Source organism: Cannabis sativa, chromosome 3 (assembly GCF_029168945.1).
Source record: "Cannabis sativa cultivar Pink pepper isolate KNU-18-1 chromosome 3, ASM2916894v1, whole genome shotgun sequence".
NCBI classification, from domain to species: domain Eukaryota; kingdom Viridiplantae; phylum Streptophyta; class Magnoliopsida; order Rosales; family Cannabaceae; genus Cannabis; species Cannabis sativa.
Window position 1 is genome coordinate 3,688,494 of NC_083603.1, and position 22,896 is coordinate 3,711,389.

General features: G+C 30.5%; 2 protein-coding genes across 2 annotated transcripts; one reads left to right on the forward strand and one right to left on the reverse strand.

Moving 5' to 3' along the window:
* Positions 1-4,268: 4,268 nt before the first annotated feature.
* LOC133035547 (uncharacterized) lies at positions 4,269-4,721 on the reverse strand. Its single transcript, XM_061111392.1, has one exon. It carries the CDS (start codon positions 4,719-4,721, stop codon positions 4,269-4,271), a length of 453 nt encoding a protein of 150 aa, XP_060967375.1.
* A 15,112-nt stretch (positions 4,722-19,833) lies between these two features.
* Positions 19,834-21,061, forward strand: LOC133036333 (thaumatin-like protein). Its single transcript, XM_061112957.1, has 2 exons — positions 19,834-20,036; positions 20,140-21,061. The coding sequence occupies exons 1-2, from the start codon at positions 19,976-19,978 to the stop codon at positions 20,847-20,849; spliced, it is 771 nt and encodes a 256-aa protein (XP_060968940.1). The 5' UTR covers positions 19,834-19,975; the 3' UTR covers positions 20,850-21,061.
* Positions 21,062-22,896: the final 1,835 nt, after the last annotated feature.

The window sequence follows — 22,896 nt, forward strand, 5'->3', positions numbered from 1 at the left end:
TAGTTCAGGAGACATTTTTAACGACCTTAAAAGTTTAAGGGACATGATTTTGTATATGTCAAAGTTCAAGGGGTAGAAATCTTAATTAGTCTTATTATTATTATTAGAGAACTTGAGCCATTGCACAAGGATTTTTATTTTTTAAGGTCTAATTATGAAAAGGTATATTTTTTTTCTATCATACTACATAAATAAAAAATTTATAATTAAACGTTTAGAATGTATCATGAAAAAAAAAAACTGGTAATAAAATTATAATTTAATGCATATAATTTTCTTTTAATAAAGGATTTAATTTTAAACTTTTGCTCGAGGCCCCAAAAATACATGGGTCGGCCGACTAGCAAGAAGTGGTTTCATTAAAGCTACTTAATTACAAAGAGAAGAGTTATTTGGTACTTTAAAGTATTTAATATATTATATTGATATAATGTTTTATAATTAGTTAATATGTTTTTTTATTAAATTAAAATATGTGAAATTTAATATTAAAGTGTAATTTTAGAATATATATGTCATCTCATAGTTGACACCTTAAGAGTTGTTTAATATAGGAGAAAGTGTTGGATTGTGGAGGGTATTTGAAACTCTTGTTTCTTGTAATTTTTTTTATGAAAATGTACTATAAAATGTATAAGTGGGTGCATGTTCTTTATATTTTATGAAAAAAATTTAACAAGTCTTATATTTTAGGGGCAGAATTAGGTAGTGTGAAAAGTATATGAGACAAATGTAAAATTTAAACACAATGAGCATTGTATTATCAATAATAATAAACACAATTAATGCTTATAAACATCCCAAATCAATCATTTTATTTAGGACGTTAAATAATAATAAACATACCTCAATATTTAGTATTCTCTATTTGTGTGTCTCTTTGATTCACCATAACACCGAACTGCTATAAATAGCAGCTACAATTGTAAAGTTGACTCATTCAGAAAATTTAATAAAGAAAAGTCATTTTCAAATTCAAACTCTCTTAACTTGGTATCAGAAGTCGAAGGTTCTTCCATGGCTTCCTCCGGCAACAATGATTTAGCCAACACCTTTGTTGTTCCCACAACAATGTTTCTCCCTCCACTTCGCCTAAATCGTAACAACTACTTCTTCTGGCATTCTCAGGTGCTTCCAGCTATATGGGCTCACGATCTTGAATAGATTCTTCTCAATCAAACTCCCCCACAACCATGAATTCGTTAAGCTCTTGAGCAAACAACAATGGTGAGCAACCTTGAATTCACTCAATGGATGAGATTAGATCAATTTCTTCTTTCTTGGCTAATATCTTCCATCTCTGAAATTATGCTGGGTCATGTTATCAATTGCACCTCTGCTCATGAGCTATGGTACACTCTTGAACAACTGTTTGGAACAACATCATGAGCTCGTCTTATACATCTGATGAGTCAACTACAGAACACCAAGAAAGGTTCACTGCAAGTTGATGAATACCTCCTGAAGATGAAAAATCTGGTTGATGGCTTAAGAGCAGCTAGAAGCCCCATCACTGATGACCAACTCATTCTATATGTTCTTGCTGGTTTGCGACCTAAATATGAATTTGTAGTTGTTAATCTTACCTACTGAGATCACTTTACTATTCAAGAAGTTCAATTCTTGCTGCAAAATCATGAAACTCGAATTGAATCCAATGTTGTCTCCCTTAACTTTGATCTTACTAGTGCATTTGTCAACTACACTTGTAATTTTTTTTTTAAAAAAAAAATCTTAATAGTTTACAATGTTAAAAATAAATTTTAAATATTATATGGTTTTTCTTTAACATATTGTAAATAACTGTTTAAATCTTATTTTTTTAGCATTATAAACTATTTAGAATTTTTGAAAAATTTATAGATAGTTTTATGTTGACCAAAAAAAATTCTTTGCCACCCAAATAAATAGAGAATATACTAAAACGATCCTTTTAAAAGTGTACTATAGATTTTTTTTTTAATATATATATTATTTATATAAACCTTTATTTTGTGGGGTATAGCACTTTTCTCACTAAATGGGCTTTATATCCTTTCTATGGAGAGAAGTTGAAGAATATCCATTTTTTATACATTAATTAAATTTTACTTCCAAATAAAATTTAATTCAAACATACATTTCTTTATGAGTATTGTATCTAAACTATCCTCACACACTCACATAATTATAAGACATAATTTCAAACATAATATTCTTTGTAGTAGATGTGTAGGTTTGTAAGAAAATTCGGGTAAAATTTTGATTAGAGAATAATAAAAATTATCGTGAAGTGATAAGTATAAAATTGGTAGAGTAATTGAAAAAAAAAAAAAGTAAACATAATAGAATTTACAAAAAAGAGTAAAAATTAAAAACATCAAATTAAAAGAAATATATAGTGTAATTTCCTCTATCAATTTGCTAAACTCAGTTCTCAATTCTCATCAAGTCATCAAAACCTAAACTTAATTAAAAATTCAGATGCAAACATCACTACTTCCATATGCTTAATTATTACACATTTTAATTAGTTAAAGTAATAATTAAGTCATATCTCAAAATGAACAATGATCATCACAATTATATTATATGCAAATAATAGTTTCAAAAATTGTAATTAATTCACATATATATGGTTAAAAAAAACACAGCACAAGTATAACACTGAGAAAAACAAGAATTATAATTAAGAAAGAGATGTGTCAGCATACATTCTAGTTGTCAAATATTTTGCCCAGATTAATTCTTATTATTATAATTTATTTTTATTTTATTTTTACAGTCTTTTGATTTATATCAATATTAATATTCCTTTATGATCGGAATATATAATAATGCATTCTCAAATTCATGGTTATCATTTCTGAAATATATATATACACACATCACATTCATAAAAGCAATGAAAACTCTATATCACAATTTATATATTTAATTATATAATAAAAATATAGCTATTTTCCAAAAAAAAAAAATGGTCCCCTAATTGTAATTTTGTGAATTTCACAGCTGTGTGTATTACTATTATTTGTTCACATTCAAAGGATTTTATTTCATTATTATGTGGTTCATATGTATTTTTGGAGTCAAGAATAAGTGAAAGAAGGAAAAAAAAAAAAAAAGAGTTTAAACTTTGTATATAATGTTGAGTGTGACATTTTCATATATATTTTTTTTTTTCATAGTACGGAAAAAGAATCATCATAATGTTGGAAAAGTTTATTATATAAAAAAAAAAAATATTAGACATTAGGGTTTTTTATTATATATTTAAATTAGACATGCATTTTTCACATACTCATAATTCTCATAACAAAAGAAATTAAGTTTTATATACTACAATCAAATAATCATAGTTGATCAATTATTAAGTACTAATCCTATTATATGAAATTTCTTACAAAATTTATAGTCATATATATTGCAAATAAATTTTCTAAATCAAAAGGATTAAAAGGGGGTAACTAATATATCAAATATTTACTTGTAATTAAATTTGTAATATATAATAAGTGTGTTTAAGAAAGAGAATATTGTATTGTCAATTTTATTACTGCAATAATGGCAGAATGCATGGTGTGGTGTTTATCTACATTCTTCCATTAATTATATTGATGCCATTTTTCACCAGAGTCTTATTTCTGTCATGACATCATATGAATCAGAGAACATATATATAAATATAAAATTTATATTTATATATATATAAATATCATTTTCTTACATTTTCTTTTTCTATTTCCCATATATAATCTACCGACCTATAATTTTTTTTAAAAAATAAAAATAAATAAATAAGCTTAGTTATATATTAGAAAGATATTAAACCTCATGGTCATTATACAAAATGTTCTCCGGTAAAGAGTTGATCGGAATGGATCCGTACATCTGGTGCGTAAAAGCCTATTTAGCCACATTATGGCCGCAAAGTTACAAGACCTACTAATATTCGAAAAATTACAACATATGAAATAAGGAGAAGACTTAGTACAAAAAGAGACATAGTTCTCTAGAGCCCAATAGGACGCCTTCCCATTAAGGGCATTGATCAGTAGTCTCGAGTCACTCTCCATAATAATATACTTATACTGTAGCTCCATCGCAACAGACACCGCCAAGCAACAGGCTGCAGCTTCTCCACAAAGAGCATCAGAGAAATCCAACCGGGACGTGTGAATACTAATCACCCTTCCCAGATGATTCCTTGCAACAACAGTTGTACACATACTCTCTAAGCCCACACGAACATCACAGTTAAATTTGATCCAATCCAGAGGTGGTGGAATCTAGCTTTCCCTCAACAATGGCGAACGACTAAGCAAAAGAGTAGTATGTAGCTCTGCAAAAGAAGAACAAATAATGTCAATACAATGCAAAACATCAGGAGGGCTATTGTTGTGAACCACATCATTACGCATCCGCCAGATATTGTCAACAACAATAGAAGCATAGAGAAAGACATCCTCGGCCCTGACACCCCTGTTGTTAAGGTTCCAAATGAACTTCACCCAATCCCAAACTCGAATACCAGACTCACACACCGGAAAAATTCCCCAAGGTGACGAACGCCACAAGTGCATCGCCACATCACAAGTTAGAAATAGATGTTCCATGGTTTCCTCCCCCACTCCACATAAAGGACATCTAGTATCCTCAATTAGAAATCCTCTACCAATTACTGCTCGAACCGGAAGAGCTTGAGAGAGGATGCACCACCAGAGAACTTTATGACGCTCCATAATGTTACTATTCCAAAGTTTATTGATCCAAAGAGTTGGAGCGACGTCACAGTAAGGCGCTCTATCCAAAGCTTAGGCTAGATAAGCTGATTTACAAGAGAATCGCCCATTACTCTCCAAAGTCCATAGCCAACTATCCTTGCCACTACCAGGAGGTTTTCCATCCTTGAGAATAGCAGAAACGTCTCATGGTCGAAAAGACAAATTAGCTTATCAATATCCCACCTACCCTAGGTGACAAGAGATCAGCAACACAATTGTTATCCTTTACCGACCTATAATTTCAACTTATATAAATATTCTTAGAAAGTAAAAGTAACAAAATTATTTTAAAAAATAATTATCCAATGAGCCTAGTGGTATAAATGGGTGGATGAAATAAAGTACATGTAAATATTATTTTTTAATAATAATAATAGTGACTAAAAAGTTTAATTAATAAGTACTTCTTTTTATAATTAGATTTCTATACAAAATACTTAATTTTGCTAAAACAATTTATTTTCTCCCAAAGTTTTTTTCTTCTAAATTTATAATTGGGATTATTTCACAAATACACAAAAACAATAAAAAAAATTACAAAAATACAGTTTTACAAAATTTTAAATATTTTTACGATTTTTTTTATTTTATTTACAGAAAATACTGTCTTTTTTTGCTGTACACTTGTTAATTTTTTGTTATATGTATGTTATTTTTTGTTGTTGTTTTGATGTTATTTTCATGTTACTTTTATGTATTTTTCTTAGTGTTTTCGTGTTGTTTTTATGGAAAACCGTAAAAATGTAAAAAAAAAAATCTGTAAACGTAAAAATGTAATTTTTTATGTAATTATTCCTTTATAATTTTGGGTGAATTGTTACATTTTTACAGTTTTTTCTTTTGTTTGATTTTGGATAGTTGTTGTGATGTATATTATTGTTATGCTTCTTATTTAGTTATTATTTTGGATTGAGGCAAAATTGCTTTAGAATTATTTTTCTTTTAGGCCATATTTTTTTATTAAAAATTTAAAAATATAGTTTACAAACTTGATGTCTCACACTTTATAGAAAAAAAAAGAGATAAAATAGTTTAATATTTAAAGTAATTTGCGGTATAAATACCTAAGTTTAACTCTTAATTGTAAATAAATAACTTAGTTTAATTTTTGGCAGTAATAATACCTAAGTTATAATTTTGAAACTTCCGTAGGTACATGGCTATTAAGTGTTAAGTAAATTGTCACGTGTCAATCACTAATTGATCCAAGTCTTTATTTTTTATTTTTTTAAAAAAAATTAATTTAAATATACTAATAAGAAAATGACACATGGATAATGATTTAATATTTAACGGTCAGGTACCTAAAGTTCTAGAAATATAATTTAGATATTATTACAGTCAAAAATTAAACTTAATTATTTATTTATAACTAAGAGTTAAACTTAAATATTTATGTCGTAAATTACTCTAATATTGGTATAAGAAGAAGAAAAAAACCACTTACTAGACATTTAGATGGGATAAGTTGAAAAGTACCTCTTTTTTGTATCTATTAATTAAAAATACCTTCATATTGTTTTTTATTAAAATATACCTATTTTTTTAGTGGATTGCCTAATATACATTCACTCTCTACTTAAGTCTAGCATATAATTTACATAACCTAAAGGGTCTAATGGGGACATAAACCATAAAAGTAGGTATATCTAAAAAAAATATAAAAAATGAAGATAAAAATTAAAACAAATAAAGTAAAGTGGGTACATGTCTCCATTTAGATAAATCCTTATCACGGCCCAATAGGCTAATCATACCCAGCCCAATCGTGTGGTTATCATTTGCGTTTTGGTATGGGCCTACATGTTTAAGAGAGGCCCAATTACATGACCCACTTGTTTCTATTTAGCTCAATGTTACCTTTGGTTCAATTAAGCCTATTCTAGACATATAATGATATCAAATTAAAAGGTAAAGAAATTATGTTAAATTGATTTTTATGATTAAGAAATTAGATAGAGCTTAATTATAAACACATTATTTTAATATGAAAAAACTAAAAAAAAAAATGGAAAACTTACGAAAATACTGGAATTTGAGTTAATTTTTACAAAAATACTGTCACATGGAATTTTTTTCAAAAATACTGTGTTTTTATAAAACACAGTAAAACACAAAGCAGTATAACTCAAAACAACAGTAGAACACTAGTAAAACACCAGTAGAACACTAGTGAAAACTTAACACAGTATACTGCAGTATGAAACTTATAAAAAAACACAGTAAAAAAGTAAAAAATACCGTCTAGCAATATTTTTATAAAAAAATGGCAAAAGTTAGTATACCATATAAATTTTCCAAAAAAATTAGTGTAGTCTATCGTATCTCACTATTTTTAGTGTGGTATCATAGACTCCTACATATATAGAATAATTTAGAGTTCTATTGGATCAATTTTGTGTCTAAACTCTACTATTTTTTAAATTTTAGTGTTCCATTGAAAAAACCAAAAGTATGCCACTAAAAATGAGTATATAATTTACAATATATATAATTTGTACAATAAAAATTTACGTGTCGTGTTGTGCTTTACTCAGGCCGGTATATTTTTTACGAGCTTAAATTTATACTCTAATTTTCTACATTTTAATTTTTACAGTTGATCAAATAATTACTAAAATTATATATACCTTTTTTTTTTATAGTTTTAGCTATTTTCATATAGTTTTTCAATAATTTTTCATGTAAAATTATATTAAATTTCATTAGAAGTATTAAAAATTTGAATATAAATTATTATTAAAACAATTATTAAATATAAGGTTTTTAACATGTTGTGCTTTCAGAATAGATTATTTATACTTACGTATCATGTCTTTTGGGCTTGTCATGTCGTCTCGTGCTTAACCACATATTTTTCGTCTCGTGTCATACTCAAGTACATATTATTCGTGTCGTGCTAATTTATAGCGTTATGTCGCGCCGTGCTTAAACCCTATATTTTTTTCGTATTTAGTTGTGCTTGCACCTCAGAGACTCGTACTGTGTCAAAAAGCTGAACTTATATTTAGAGCACTGTTCAAAAATGTCTGATCATCATCTCTGTAAACATCATGTACATATAAATATATTAAACGACAATCATTCCAATAGAATATAGGTTAATTAGTGTCTGAAGATTTATTTTTAAGTGTATTTTATTAAATATTATTAAATAATTATAAAGTGAATCTAATCTTAAAATCAAACAAAGATGAGACCACTTAAGCCTTTTATATATTAAAAAAAATTAAAATTAAAAACACAGTCACACATGTTTAGGTTAGAATAAAAAATGTAATAAAACGGTCGAATGTGGGTGTGAGACATAAATCACACTTTTCTTCTTTTTTAATATTAAAGTATGGAACTTTCTTTATAGAAAAAGAAAACATAACAATTAATAAATTATTTGAAAATAATAGTACTTGACTTGTTGACACTTTTGATTAGATAAATGTTAAAAGACATTCATGGTATTTAGTATTTTTGTAAGGTGTAATATTATTATTAGAGCAATTCAATATCGAGTCCTATTTTTTTGTTTTTTTTTTCTTGAAAAAAAGTAGAATTGAGAAAGAAATATTAGACCTCATAGTCGTTACACAAAATATTCGTAGGAATAGTCGAAACCTCGACCATTCCCGTACAATTATTAGCGTCAACCCACTTAACTACATTATGGGCAATAAAATTACAAGATCTCAAAATAAAAACAAAATTACAACATAAAAAACAATTACAGAATCTATTATAGTTTGTTATGTAATTATAGTGCATCACTTCATTACTTCATCCTAGTGCGAAGCACTATAAGTACTTTATAGCAATGCTCTTTTAGTTAAGACTAATAACATATTCACTACATAATTTATTTAAAATTGGTATTAAGAATTTTATTCATTGTATTGTGATAAATTATTTTATTTAAAAATATATATATTTTCATTTAATTAGCATATTATTTAAATGAGCAAAACAAATGGATATAATCAAAAAAATTAAATCAAATATGTTATAATCATGAATCATATTGAATATTGATCAATATGTATTGTAAGATAAATTTAGTTGAGAGATGAACACAATACGTCGACAAATAAACACAACAAGTTAAATTAGGATTGAGTTTTTTCGACACAAGATATAAATAAAATCATCTTATTTTTGACTAATTAGCTAGCGTTACATCAAATTGAATAAGATTAACACAAATATAATCTAATGACACGAGTTATTATTCAACTTTTACTTTATTATTTTTATTGTGGATATATAATATAAGAAATTTCTGTACACCCTCTTAAATGGGTATTTTGGTAGGTCTCTTATTTGTTTTGGTATTCGAAAAAAATTTATAGACTAATTTTTTTTTCATAATTACGTACATTGTCTTTATTTAGGATCACATGTAAATTTCCAAAAAAAATTAAATAGGTTACAATGCTAAAAAAATTTTGGCACTGTAAACTATTCAAAATTTGGTAAAAATTTACTATTAATCTTATATAATATACGCGACAATGAAAAAAAAAATAAACTAAAAAATTTTCCTCAATGACGAAACTGATAAGAAATCTACTGAAATAATCTTTTAAGAGGTGCACTGTAAACTTTCCCTGAATTATATACAATAAGGACAATTTTGACATAGTCATTACTATTTTTTTCTACAAATATTCATTCTAAATAGAATTCTTATAAAATATGTGGATTTTAATAAATAATTGCAATGGCTATTAGTTTCCACCGACATGTAATTTTTCAGAATTAAAAATAAAATAAAATAAAATCTTTGACAAATTTGTATTTTTTTGGTAATAATTGTACTATACTCTGAGTTGTAAGAAAGGTTTGTATAGTGAAAAATAAAATGCTTACATCTATGCTAATGGTACCACATTCATTTATATGATATTATTCTTTTTTTTTTTTTTTTTTGAAAGATATATGATATTATTCTCTACTTGAAAAAAAAAAAAAATACTTTCCAATATTCAAACCGTTAGGGTTCAAGAGATCTTTATTTTTTAATTTTTTGTTTTTTTTTTCTTGTGAAATAATACCAATTTAATTAGAGCACAATATTATACAAACTCGAAAATAAGCTCATTTCGAATCCAATGATATTTCTTTTATCGGAGTAGCATAGTAAGAAATAAAACTTTATGAGTTAGCTATTTTTTTTTTCTTTATTGATAGTTATTTTTGTTGAGAAATAGAATTGTCATCCTCTGCTGATTCACAATACCAGCTCAATACCTGCATTACTCTGCTGGTGCTTAACACAGAGAAACAGAGGATTACAACCTTGTGGACAGGTGTCATCCATGCTCTTGTGGTCCAAATGTTAGGGAGCAATCATTAAGAATTCTGTTAGAATATTCCCTTGTAATCTTTATTGATTTCAGCACTATGCCATCTGTCAAAGAGCCGTTGCTCACAGCCCTCATTGTAACAACTTACCATATCTATAAAAGGCAACACTCTGGCTCATTAAGAAATGGGCTGAGTAATTACACATTCAATATTTTACCTAAATTTAAGTTGGTATCAGAGCCAATCATTGTTCTCTGTCAATGGCTACACCCCAGGATCAGCAACCTGTCGAAGAAGGTTCCCAGACCCCCTCAGCTGTCAGCTCAAACAAAAATGGTGCATCTGCATCACAGCTCCCAAACACTCTATCCCAGCAACCTACTACACTAAATCAGCCATTCTCCCTAAAATTAGACAGAAATAATTTCACACTGTGGAAAACTATGGTTTCCACCATTGTTCGTGGTCACAGATTGCATGGCTACCTAAATGGTACCAAGCTATGCCCACCTGAGTTCGTTCCAGTCACTGGAGAAGCCAAATACGAAGGAGAAATGGAAACCAACCCTGAGTATGAACACTGGATCATCAATGATCAACTACTCATGGGTTGGCTATATAGTTCCATGACCGAAGGGATTGCCACTGAAGTTATGGGATCCACTTCTGCTGCAGGACTTTGGAGAGCTTTGGAGAGTCTTTATGGAGCCTACTCCAAATCAAAAATGGACGACACCAGAACCTTAATCCAGACCGTGCGCAAAGGTTCTACTCCAATGGGAGAATATTTACGCCAAAAGAAAAATTGGTCTGACATTCTTGCTCTTGCAGGTGACCCGTATCCAGAGGCGCATCTTGTAGCTAATGTTCTTTCAGGCCTGGATGCTGAGTACCTCTCAATCGTGGTTCAAATTGAAGCCAGGACTAGCACAACCTGGCAAGAACTGCAAGACATTCTCTTAAGTTTCGATAGCAAAATTGAAAGATTGCAAAATCTCAATCTAGGCAGCAAGCCTAACAATCCAACCAATCCTCAAGCTAATGTTGCAGCTAAAAACAATCCTGGATCTCATACAAATGGTCGTGGTCGTGGCTCAAATAATCACAACAACAACAATCAATTTCCTGGCAGTGGAGGTCGTTTTTCAGGCAATCGTGGAAGTCCTGGGAGGTTTCGTGGAAGAGGACGCACCAATACAAATCGACCAACATGCCAAGTTTGTGGCAAATATGGCCACTCCGCTGCAGTGTGCTACAATCGGTTCGATGAAAGCTTTATGGGAACAGATCCAAATCAGACAACTGGAGGAAACAAACCAACTCAGAATAACCATAATGCCTTCATTGCTGGTCCTGAAGTGCTTGAGAGTGATGTGTGGTTTGCTGACAGTGGTGCCAGCAACCACATCACCTCAGATGGTACTGCTTTAAACCAGAAACAGCCCTATGTTGGTAAGGAATCTGTCATTGTGGGTGATGGTACTAAAATTAGAATTTCCCATATTGGTAATGGTGTTCTTGATACTAATGATGGGAAACAATTGAAGCTGAAAGAAATGCTACTTGTTCCTCAAATTGCTAAGAATTTAATTAGTGTTTCTAAACTCACCAATGATAACAATGTTCTAATCGAATTTCACTCTAATGTTTGTTTGGTGAAGGACAAGGCAACTCAGAAGGTGGTGCTTCGAGGAGTGCTTAAAGATGGACTTTACAGGCTGGAAACACCCTCATACACTTCATCTTTCACAGGTTCAACTCAACCACATCTCACAAATAAAAATCACCTAGAGTCATTGTGTCTGTCTACTTGTTTTTCTGCCAGTACTGATGTAAACCAGCATAATGCTGATGAAAATTCTGTGTCTAAAGTGGATGTTTGGCATAGGCGTTTAGGCCATCCATCTCCTAGGATTTTAAAGCTTGTTCTAGAGTCAACCAATGTAAGAAATTTCAAGAATGAAATACAAAAATTCTGTGATGCATGTCAATATGGTAAATCACATGCACTTCCACACAAACTGTCCACAAACCGAGCAAATTCTGTATTAGAACTTGTACATACTGACCTATGGGGACCAGCTCCCATTGCATCCAACATTAATCACAAGTACTACATACACTTTCTTGATGACCATAGCAGATTTGCTTGGTTATACCCACTCAAAGCTAAATCCGAGGCACTTAATGCATTCATACAATTTAAAAATCTGGTGGAAAATAAGTTTGAAAAGAAAATCAAAAGCCTTAGAACTGATTGGGGTGGTGAGTACCAATCCTTCACTGATCTGGTTCACCAACATGGCATTGAGTTTCAACATCCTTGTCCTCATGATTCAGCCCAAAATGGTCGTGCTGAGCGCAAACATAGGCACATTGTTGAAATGGGCCTCACTTTGCTTGCTCAAGCACAAATGCCACTCAAATACTGGAGTGATGCATTTGACACTGCTGTCTATCTCATAAATAGACTTCCTACACCATTATTAGATCACAAGTCACCCTATGAAGTCATCTACAATCAAAAACCTGACTATAATTTCCTCAAAACCTTTGGAGTTGCTTGTTTTCCTTGCATAAGGCCATACCAAACACACAAGTTTCAGTTTCACTCACTGAAATGTGTTAATCTTGGTTACAGCAACTCCCACAAAGGGTACAAGTGCCTCACTCCCACAGGTCGTATATACATTTCCAAAAATGTTGTGTTCAATGAACTTGAGTTTCCTTTTAAAAAGGGCTTCCTCAACAACTACCAAACACCTCAACCTGTCATAATCCATAGCTCCACCTGGTCTAGTCTCCCTGTTCCTTCTCTTGAGTCCACTGATCTTTCTCCTTCTGGTTCTGTAAATTCCACTCCTGCAGCATCCTCTGAAGCATCACCTCGATCACCACAGGTTCAGTCACCTTTTTCTGATTCATATTCCACTAATCACAGTCCTGTTTCAGGTCAGGCAGGGGAGGCATATGGTCCTTTTGATGATCAATTTGATTTTAACTCCTCGGATAATGTCATCATGGAACCTACTGGTGTACCTGATCCTGAACCAGAGATTGCATCTGGTGCCACTTCGAGTATTGAACCTGATACAGAATCCCAACCAACACTTGCCACTGCTCTACAGCCTACTCACCCTATGACTACTCGAGGAAAAGCTGGCATTTTTCGACCTAAAACATATCTCAGTTCATCAACAGCCGTATCTAGCTTTGCTGAACCAGAATCAGTTGAACAGGCTCTCAAACACCCAGGTTGGAAAGGTGCAATGGACACCGAGGTTATAGCTCTCAAGAAGAATCGAACTTGGATTCTTGTACCACCAGCAGCCTATCAAAATTTAATTGGTAACAAGTGGATATTCAGGATAAAACTAAGAGCAGATGGAACCATTGAAAGATTGAAAGCAAGACTCGTTGCAAAGGGCTTTCATCAAAGACCCGGCATAGATTATGGTGAGACTTTCAGTCCGGTTATCAAAGCTTCCACTGTAAGAATTGTCCTGACCATAGCTGTTTCAAAAGGTTGGGATATAAGACAATTAGACATAAATAATGCATTTCTAAATGGCACTTTGGAAGAAGAGGTCTACATGGTTCAACCTCAAGGATTTGAGGAAAAAGGGAAAGAAGATTGGGTTTGCAAATTGAACAAGTCTCTCTATGGACTTAAACAAGCTCCTAGAGCCTGGTTCGACAAACTCAAAAGCACACTTACAGAATGGAAGTTCCAAAACTCAAAGGCAGATACCTCTTTGTTCTTCTACAAATCAGAGACTGCTGTTATACTTGTTCTCATCTATGTTGATGACATAGTTGTGACAGGTAGCAATTCTGCCTTAGTTGCTGATTTCATCTGCAAACTCAACAAGCTATTCGCACTAAAAGATCTTGGTTCTCTGCAATATTTTTTGGGGATAGAAGTATTCAGAGACTTGACAGGACTATATCTCACACAAACCCGATACATTGAAGATATACTGAAGAAAGTTAACCTGAGCAACTTGAAGCCATGTCCTACACCCATCACTGCTGGAAAACCGTTGTCGATAAATGAAGGAGAGCCTATGCAAGATCCCTCAATTTACAGAAGCATCATTGGATCACTTCAGTACCTATGCCACACGAGACCTGACATAGCTTACTCTGTGAATAAGCTAAGTCAGTTCCTTCAAAGCCCCACTACAGCCCATTGGAATGCCGTAAAGAGAGTGCTAAGGTACTTGAAGGGAACCAAAACACTGGGACTTCACATAAGCTGCAGCAATCATCTCAATATAACTGGTTTCTCAGATGCAGACTGGGCATCGTGTCCTGATGATAGGCGATCGGTAGCAGGCTATTGTGTGTATCTGGGTGAAACATTGGTGTCATGGTCTTCCAAAAAGCAAGCGGTTGTGTCTAGATCAAGCACTGAATCCGAATATCGGGCATTGGCACATGTTGCAGCTGAGATTTCTTGGATTGAATCTCTGCTCAAAGAGCTTAAATTTCCATTGTCACTGCCTTCCATCACTTGGTGTGATAATATTAGTGCAAGTGCACTTGCATCCAATCCCGTATTCCATGCGAGAACCAAACACATCGAAATCGATGTTCACTATGTGCGTGACAAAATTCTGAAAAAGGAATTGGAAGTAAGGTACATTCCTTCTCATGATCAAGTGGCTGATCTCTTCACTAAAGGACTGTCCAACTCTAGATTCTCTTTTCTTGTTGACAAACTTGGAGTGAAGCCTTCACTCTTTCGTTTGAGGGGAGGTGTTGAGAAATAGAATTGTCATCCTCTGCTGATTCACAATACCAGCTCAATACCTGCATTACTCTGCTGGTGCTTAACACAGAGAAACAGAGGATTACAACCTTGTGGACAGGTGTCATCCATGCTCTTGTGGTCCAAATGTTAGGGAGCAATCATTAAGAATTCTGTTAGAATATTCCCTTGTAATCTTTATTGATTTCAGCACTATGCCATCTGTCAAAGAGCCGTTGCTCACAGCCCTCATTGTAACAACTTACCATATCTATAAAAGGCAACACTCTGGCTCATTAAGAAATGGGCTGAGTAATTACACATTCAATATTTTACCTAAATTTAAGTATTTTGAATAAGTTTTCAAAATTACAAAATTTTGTTTTAACTTTTTTTGTGATTATAACATTGATTATGTGATTCTAATTAATATATTAAAAACTTTACCAAATAGTAAATATTTACTAAATAGACTAAAAAAAATTATTGAAGAAAAAATATTTTCTTCAACAAAATATTATACACTTCTTTGATATGATGATTATTATTCTAAAAGATGAAATGAAATATAAATATTCTACTCACTACTAATATAATGTTGTTGAAAATAAATATCGAATTTTATATATTTTAATTAAATAATTTTTATCAAATAGCTATTAGAGTACTAACTCTTGGGTACTACTAAAATACCCTAATAACAAATGCTATGCAAAACATACAAAGCACCAATTGTTAAGTCTACTATAGACTATAGTTACTCCTTTCAATACACTCTTTATTTATTTTGGTATTTATGAGAGTTTTTTTGTTTATTTTTTTTTACCATCGCATATATTGTAATTATTTATGACCACTTATAAATTTTTAGAAATTTCTAAATAGTTAAAATGCTAAAATAAAATTTAAATATTTTATTGCATGGATGATTATTTTTTCTTATACGCAATGTGAATAATTATTTAAATTTTATTTTTTAGTACTGTAAATTATTTAAAATTTTTTAAAATTTTACAAGTATTCTTAAACAACTATAATGTACATAATTACGATGTATTAAATACTAAAAAACTATCTTGAATATAGAAAATATACTGAAACATGTTAAGGAAATAACAAGACCGGTCCTAAGGTATATGGGCCTAAGATAAATTAAATTTTGGGACCCTTACATATAGTTTAACTATTATCAAAATGATAGTTTTAGTAGTTTAGTATAATAGTAAAAAATTTATAAGTTCTTACGAGCTTCAAGGTTTAATCATTCATAACTCAATATTAAATACCTTTTAAAAAATATAGAAAAGTAGATGATAGAAATTAATTCCTAGATCTCTTGATTTAAAGTAAGACCCTTTATTATTACACCAAATAATCTTAATATTGTAAATTATTCAAAAAAATTTGAAAATTTACAAATACTCTTAGATAACTACATTGTACGCCAATGTATTAAATACTAAAAACTATCTTGAATATAGAAAAGGGAATATACTCACTTAGTACCATATCTTTTCTTGAAAAATACATTTAGTACCTTGTATTTTCAATAATATTTATTTAATATCTTATATTTTGAAATTGTACATATTTGGTACCTTAAAATAAAATATAATCAATCTAATTTTATTAATTTGACCAAACTCTTCTCAATTATATATAATCAAATAATTAAATTTGGATTCAAAATTTATAAAATTGAAGACAATTTGATTGTATTGATGATAAATTTTTTTAGTTTAGGATACTAAATATGTATGATTTTAAAATACAAAATACTAAATAAGTATTATTAAAAATACAAAGTACCAAACCTATATTTAGAAAAGAAAAAAAAAACATAGGGTAACAAATGTGTATAAACCCTATAGAAAATATACCAAAACATGTTGAGGAAAGAATGAGCACAAGTGATAGTGATGAGTGTATTTTGAAGTTTAGGAGTGGACAATATTGAAAGACAAAGAAAGAGAAGAGGCACATGAAGAAAGGACCAAATATTTGGGTAATGAATGAGTCACTCACTCATAGGGTACACTCTATTTTGACCATTAGTCCTTTCTTTGATGCACAAAATTTAGATTCCTTTGGCCTTTGACATGTGAAAATGGCCACTTTACCTCTTTTTTTCTTTTCATTTCTTTGGGAAGAAGAAGACAACACTTTTCCCCACTCACTGGTTCTGACATCCTCGTTAGTTGAGCACTTTTGTCATCTACACTTGCATCCACTACTTACAATTCCCTATAATATTTACCCAAAAATAATAAAAAATAATAATAATAATAAGGCTTACAATTCCCTATATATATAAACTTCACATTTTGGGCTGGTCAATCTTCCCTTCCATAAAAGTCCGGCCCATCTCAGCCCTATAGCCCACCACTTTCTCCTAACTCCACTCTATCTTTATAGGCCCACATTTGTTTTTCTTGGAAATGTACAAAAGTAATATAAATGTGTATATAGTTATTTATTTATTTACGGAGTTTTTTTATTTTTACACTTTAAAATAATTTTCTTTGTATTTTTACGAAATTTTACATAGAAACTTCTATTGCAATTAGAGCTGTAACCTAAATTGCAACAAAAAATCGTATAGAAATCCCTATTACAACTAGCGCTGCAACCATTTTAGAAACCTAAACTGTAAATTTGAAGAAAAAAAATAAGTTAAAAAAATAGTATATAGAATAGTTCCCCTTTATTTATTTATTTTTAAGTATTTTACGGCATAAAATACGTAAATTTAATACTTGTTTTTTGAAGAGACGTAAATTTAATACTTAATTGTAAATAAATACTTAATTTATAATTTGAGAATTTTTACAAGTACTTAATTGCTATGTGTCAAATAAATTATCACATGACAGTCTTTGATTGGTCTAAGTTATTAAAATTTTATTTTTAATTTAAATATACTAATAAAAAAAATAATACGTGAATAATGACTGACACTTAATGGTTACGAAGTTTCGAAAATATAACTTAAATATTATAATAGTGGAAAATTAAACTTAAATATTTATTTACAGCTGAAAGATAAACTTAGATATTTACGCCGTAAATAATTCTAATTTTTTTCTCATATTCATATATTGATCAATTGATTTAATAATTTTTTGTTACTATTATCTCACCAGCTAATGTATACATCAAAATTAAAATATAATATTGTAGTAAAAATAGAAAAGACTATAAAAAATTCATAATTATCAAATTTATTAAAGAAGAAATTCATTTAATTTCTTCACTCTTTTTTCCATAGTTAATAATGTAGTTGGAGAAAAGGAAAAGAAAAAACTTGTCTTGTCCCCACTTTATCATTCCTTTATTACAATTTCAAATGAGAAAAAGAAAACAATTTCTAAAGTAAAATTCTTGACTTTCTTTTTCCTTTTTTCTTTTTTTCTTCCCTTTATTACATTTTTCAAAGAAACAAAGAAATAGAGAGTTAGTGACTATTTAATTTCTTAGATTTTTATGATTATGAAATTAGATAGAGGTTAAGAATTAACCCCAAAATAATCTTTTGTACTTTGTACAAATTAATTAAAGAATCATTTATTTTTGGCTAGTTATAAGAAAGGAATGATTATTTGTACGTGAACATATTAATCAACTTGTCATGTTAAAAGGTAAAGATTTTCCAAAAATAACAATAAGACAAATTTAAAATAAGTATGACTTTGAAGTGCCATTACTCTTAAATACATAAATAATTTTATGAGTCATAATGAGAACATAAAATAATTAAAGTATTTTTAATGGAGTTTTAAAATTTGTGATATATTGTAATATTTTTGTATTTTCGTAAAAATTATTTCTTCCTTAGAGTGGTAAAAAATAGGATAAATTATAAAAATTATACTAAATTTAACATAATAAATATATATTTTGATTTACAATCATCCTAAACATTCCATTGTAATATACAATCTTTATTTATTAAGAATTATTTTTTTTAGCTTAAAAAAAAGATATATTTTTGTTTAACAATTCGCGGTATGATTTTTTTTTTAAAAGAAATTGTGCAATTTTATTCATAATAATTGGCTAAAATAATAATATGAAATTAAATTAAAATATCTCTAGAAACATAATTAGGATTAGGGTAAAAAAATAATTCAACCAATCGATCGCCTGATTTGTAGATCAAATGAAAAAATTTAAATTAAATGAAAAATATTACAACATCACAGTTAATAACCTTAAGAATACTTATATTTAATTTTTTTCACCATTCATAAAATACCAATATTATTATAGTGTATTGAACTTAATTATAAAAATTATGTCAAATATAACATTTGTATATTTACTCATTTTCAAATAATTTTTTTAGAGAGAATACCAATTACAACCTTTTATTATAATTTTTTAGTGAATTTTCGCGATCCAAATCACATGTAGGAATATTATTTTTTTCATAATGATATTTGTTATGGTTACAATATCATGTCTGTGAATGTTTGAAATTTTTTGAATACTTTACAACACTGAAAATAGAGTTTCTAATGTTTAATTTACCACGGGTGTTCAAAAAATTTAAGATATATTTTGACACTTTAAACTATTCGAAAATTTTCAAAAATATATTTCGACATGTGTTTTTAGACACATAGATTGACTAAGAAATTATAATAAGAGATTCGAGATGGTTTAAAGTAAGAATCTTTTCATCCAATTAAGTTTGTCTAATACATTATTTTGGACGCGATTTTGTCCCGTGATATACTTTCACAGAATGTATTCCGTGTTACATTAGATAGGTATCAGGGTACATTAAATGGATCTCAGTTGGTACGTTACCATTTTTTACCATAATTACCCCTAGATCAAATAACTCTCTCATTTAACGGCTGCCGTACATCACGAAATACATTCTCTAAAAGTATATCAGACGAAAAAATCGTGTACATACATTATTTATGTACATATAATTATTTAAAGAATCTTAAGATTAAGAACAAATATTTGCTACAGTATTATTTTTGTATATATATACACACACATACCTGACCTAAACAAAATCTCCTTCTAGGGAGAAGAGCTTTTACATAGAGACCATAAAACCTAAACTTGTTCCTTTCCCCAACTCCTCAAAATACTCACTTTCACTCTAACCTGAGCTGAACAGAGCTTCTCAACTTCATCATCAATGGCGATTCTTCAAAGATCTGTATCACTCACTCTCATTTTATTCCTCTTCAACATTTTAGGTACTCTTTTCACATTTCCACTCTTAACGACGTCGTTTCATACCATTTTTCACTAACCATTTTTTCTTTCTTCTTATTTATTATTATTATTATTATTTAACAGTAAACGACGTCGTTTTGGCCGAAGCAACAACCCTAACACTACTCAACAAGTGTTCCTACACAGTCTGGCCAGGGATCCAACCCGGAGCCGGCTCACCCATCTTGGCTCGCGGCGGCTTCAAGCTCGGACCCAACAAAGCCTACTCCCTCCGCCTTCCACCGCTCTGGTCCGGCCGATTCTGGGGCCGTCACGGCTGCACATTCGACGCTTCCGGCCACGGCCACTGCGCCACCGGAGATTGCGGCGGAGCTCTCTTCTGCGCCGGAACCGGGGGCTCTCCACCGGCTACATTAGCCGAGATCACACTCGGTAACGAACAAGATTTCTATGACGTCAGCCTCGTTGATGGTTATAACCTCGGGATCTCGATTACTACTTCCCGATCTGGCGGCGGCGCGCCGGGAAAGTGTAGCTACGCCGGGTGTATAAGCGATCTTAATGTGATGTGTCCGGCTAGTCTTCAAGTTCGTTCAGCCGATGGGAGGCGCGTGGTGGCTTGTAAGAGCGCGTGTTCGGCTTTTAATTCGCCGAGGTATTGTTGTACCGGAAAATACGGGAGCCCTCAGTCGTGTAAGCCGACGGCTTATTCGAAGATATTTAAGGCGGCTTGTCCTAAGGCTTATTCTTATGCTTATGATGATCCAACTAGTATTGCTACTTGTACACGTGGCAACTATTTGGTTACCTTTTGCCCTCGCCATCACCGTTGATTTAGATCTATTTATTTATTTTGATATTTTTATTTTATTATTATAGGTTAATTAAGTTAATGAAGAATATTCTGCTTATTAAGTATTATTATATATATAATTTATTAGTATTATTATCATAGTTGAGTAATGATTCTGGCTTTTGTTGTATTGATGAGATTATATGTATTAAGTAACTTAGTAGAAGTATTACTATTAATTGATGTTTTTAATGATTTGTTATTTTTGTTAAAATGTGGTTACGTTTTAGTAAGGATTTGAATGTTTGTTTGGTTGAGAAAAAGGCAAATGAGAAAAGAGAAAAGAAAGCATCTTATTCAAATGAGCATTGCCAAGTGAGAGTTTTGTTAAAGTGAGAGTTTTGTTAATGAGTTTGTAGTAGCACTGAAATACCCGTCATCTACTAGCATGCAAAAGCAAACGAGCACCCCACTAGATAATGAGAATACTTTTTAACTCGCAAAAATATGTCTCACGCTTAATTGGACACTAGTAGGAAGACAATTGGAAGCAGCCTTCTAAACCAAATTCTTGATTTTAGGAGAAACTCTTAAATCCCACAACTCTTTCCAAAAGATCGAGTTGTCAACTCCAATTAAATCACCCTTAAGTTCTTGAAGAAGCCCATACACACCCTTGACTGAATAAACACAAGAACTCTCAACATTCCACTACATATATCGCCAGACATTGAGGAGAACAAATGAATGTTTAAAATAAGCTTTACATCCACGTCTACGAAAGTATCTTTAAGAACATTTTCATCCCAAGACGACTCTCCAACCTTCATAAGGCTAGATACCTTTTGATTTGTCAAACTAGGATGATCTAAAATCATAAATGGGTTATCTTTATCTGGAAGCCAAGGATCCCTAATTATATGAATACTCATCTCAGATCGAAGAACCATACGATCATCTTTTTGAATAAAAGACTGAGCTTCGTGGATACTTTTCCATATAAAGCTCAGATTGCTTCCAACTTCGTCCCCAAATAGGACCCACGAGGATAATAAGAGCTTTAAACACACTGCTAACTAAAGAATTTTGACGAAAATGAAGATGCCAATCCTATTTCCCAAACAACACAATATAAAAATCGTGAAGCTTCCGAAACTCAAGTCTCCCATGAACCTTTGGATACACATCCGGTCCCAATTCATTTAGTGAATGCCACTTCTGTTCTTACCCGACTTCTTCCACCAAAAAGAACACATTTATTTTTTCATCTCATCACACACTTTTTAGATAAAAGAAAAACGTTCATAGTATAGTGAGAGAGAGATTGCACTATTGTCTTCAATAAAACTTCTTTACCAATTCTAGATAAAAACTTACTATCCCACCCTTCAATCTGCTTTCTCATCTTTTCCTTAAAAAAGCTCTACACAATTGACTTGTTGCGACACATAGCATTTTTAAACTAATAAAATTCAAAATTAATTTTGCACTTCAAATATCTGATATAAAGAGGTTATCTTCTTATCATTTTTGCAACATCAAATTGAAAGAATTATAACATTGAATAGTGTTCAATATTCTAAAGAAAAGTGGCCCTTGCATAATTTTTAAAATAAGAGGTCTATTGTGAAATTAGGAAATATATATATATACATATATTTACGTTAATAAATACGTGTATCTAGAATTTATTTTTTAAAAAAGAAGTAAATATTTTTAAAATTGTAAAATATAGTTTTAATCAATAGATTAGACAAAATTGGGCCTTTAAAATTAACCCAGCCCAAACATCATATATGACTTGTATACTTTTTCTAAAATGAGTTATTAGTGAGTTGTAGGAGAGATCCAATTACACAATGTGAGGGAAAGGCTAGTGAAGCTTAACATTGCATTCAAAGAAGGGATTATTTCACAAAAACATAAAAATAACAAAAAAAATTACAAAAATACGGTTTCATAAAATTTTAAATATTTTTACGAGTTTTTTGATTTTATTTATAAAAAAATACGGTCTTTTTATGTTGTAATCTTGTTAATTTGTTGTTGATTTTTTGTTACATGTATGTTATTTTTTGTTGTTATTT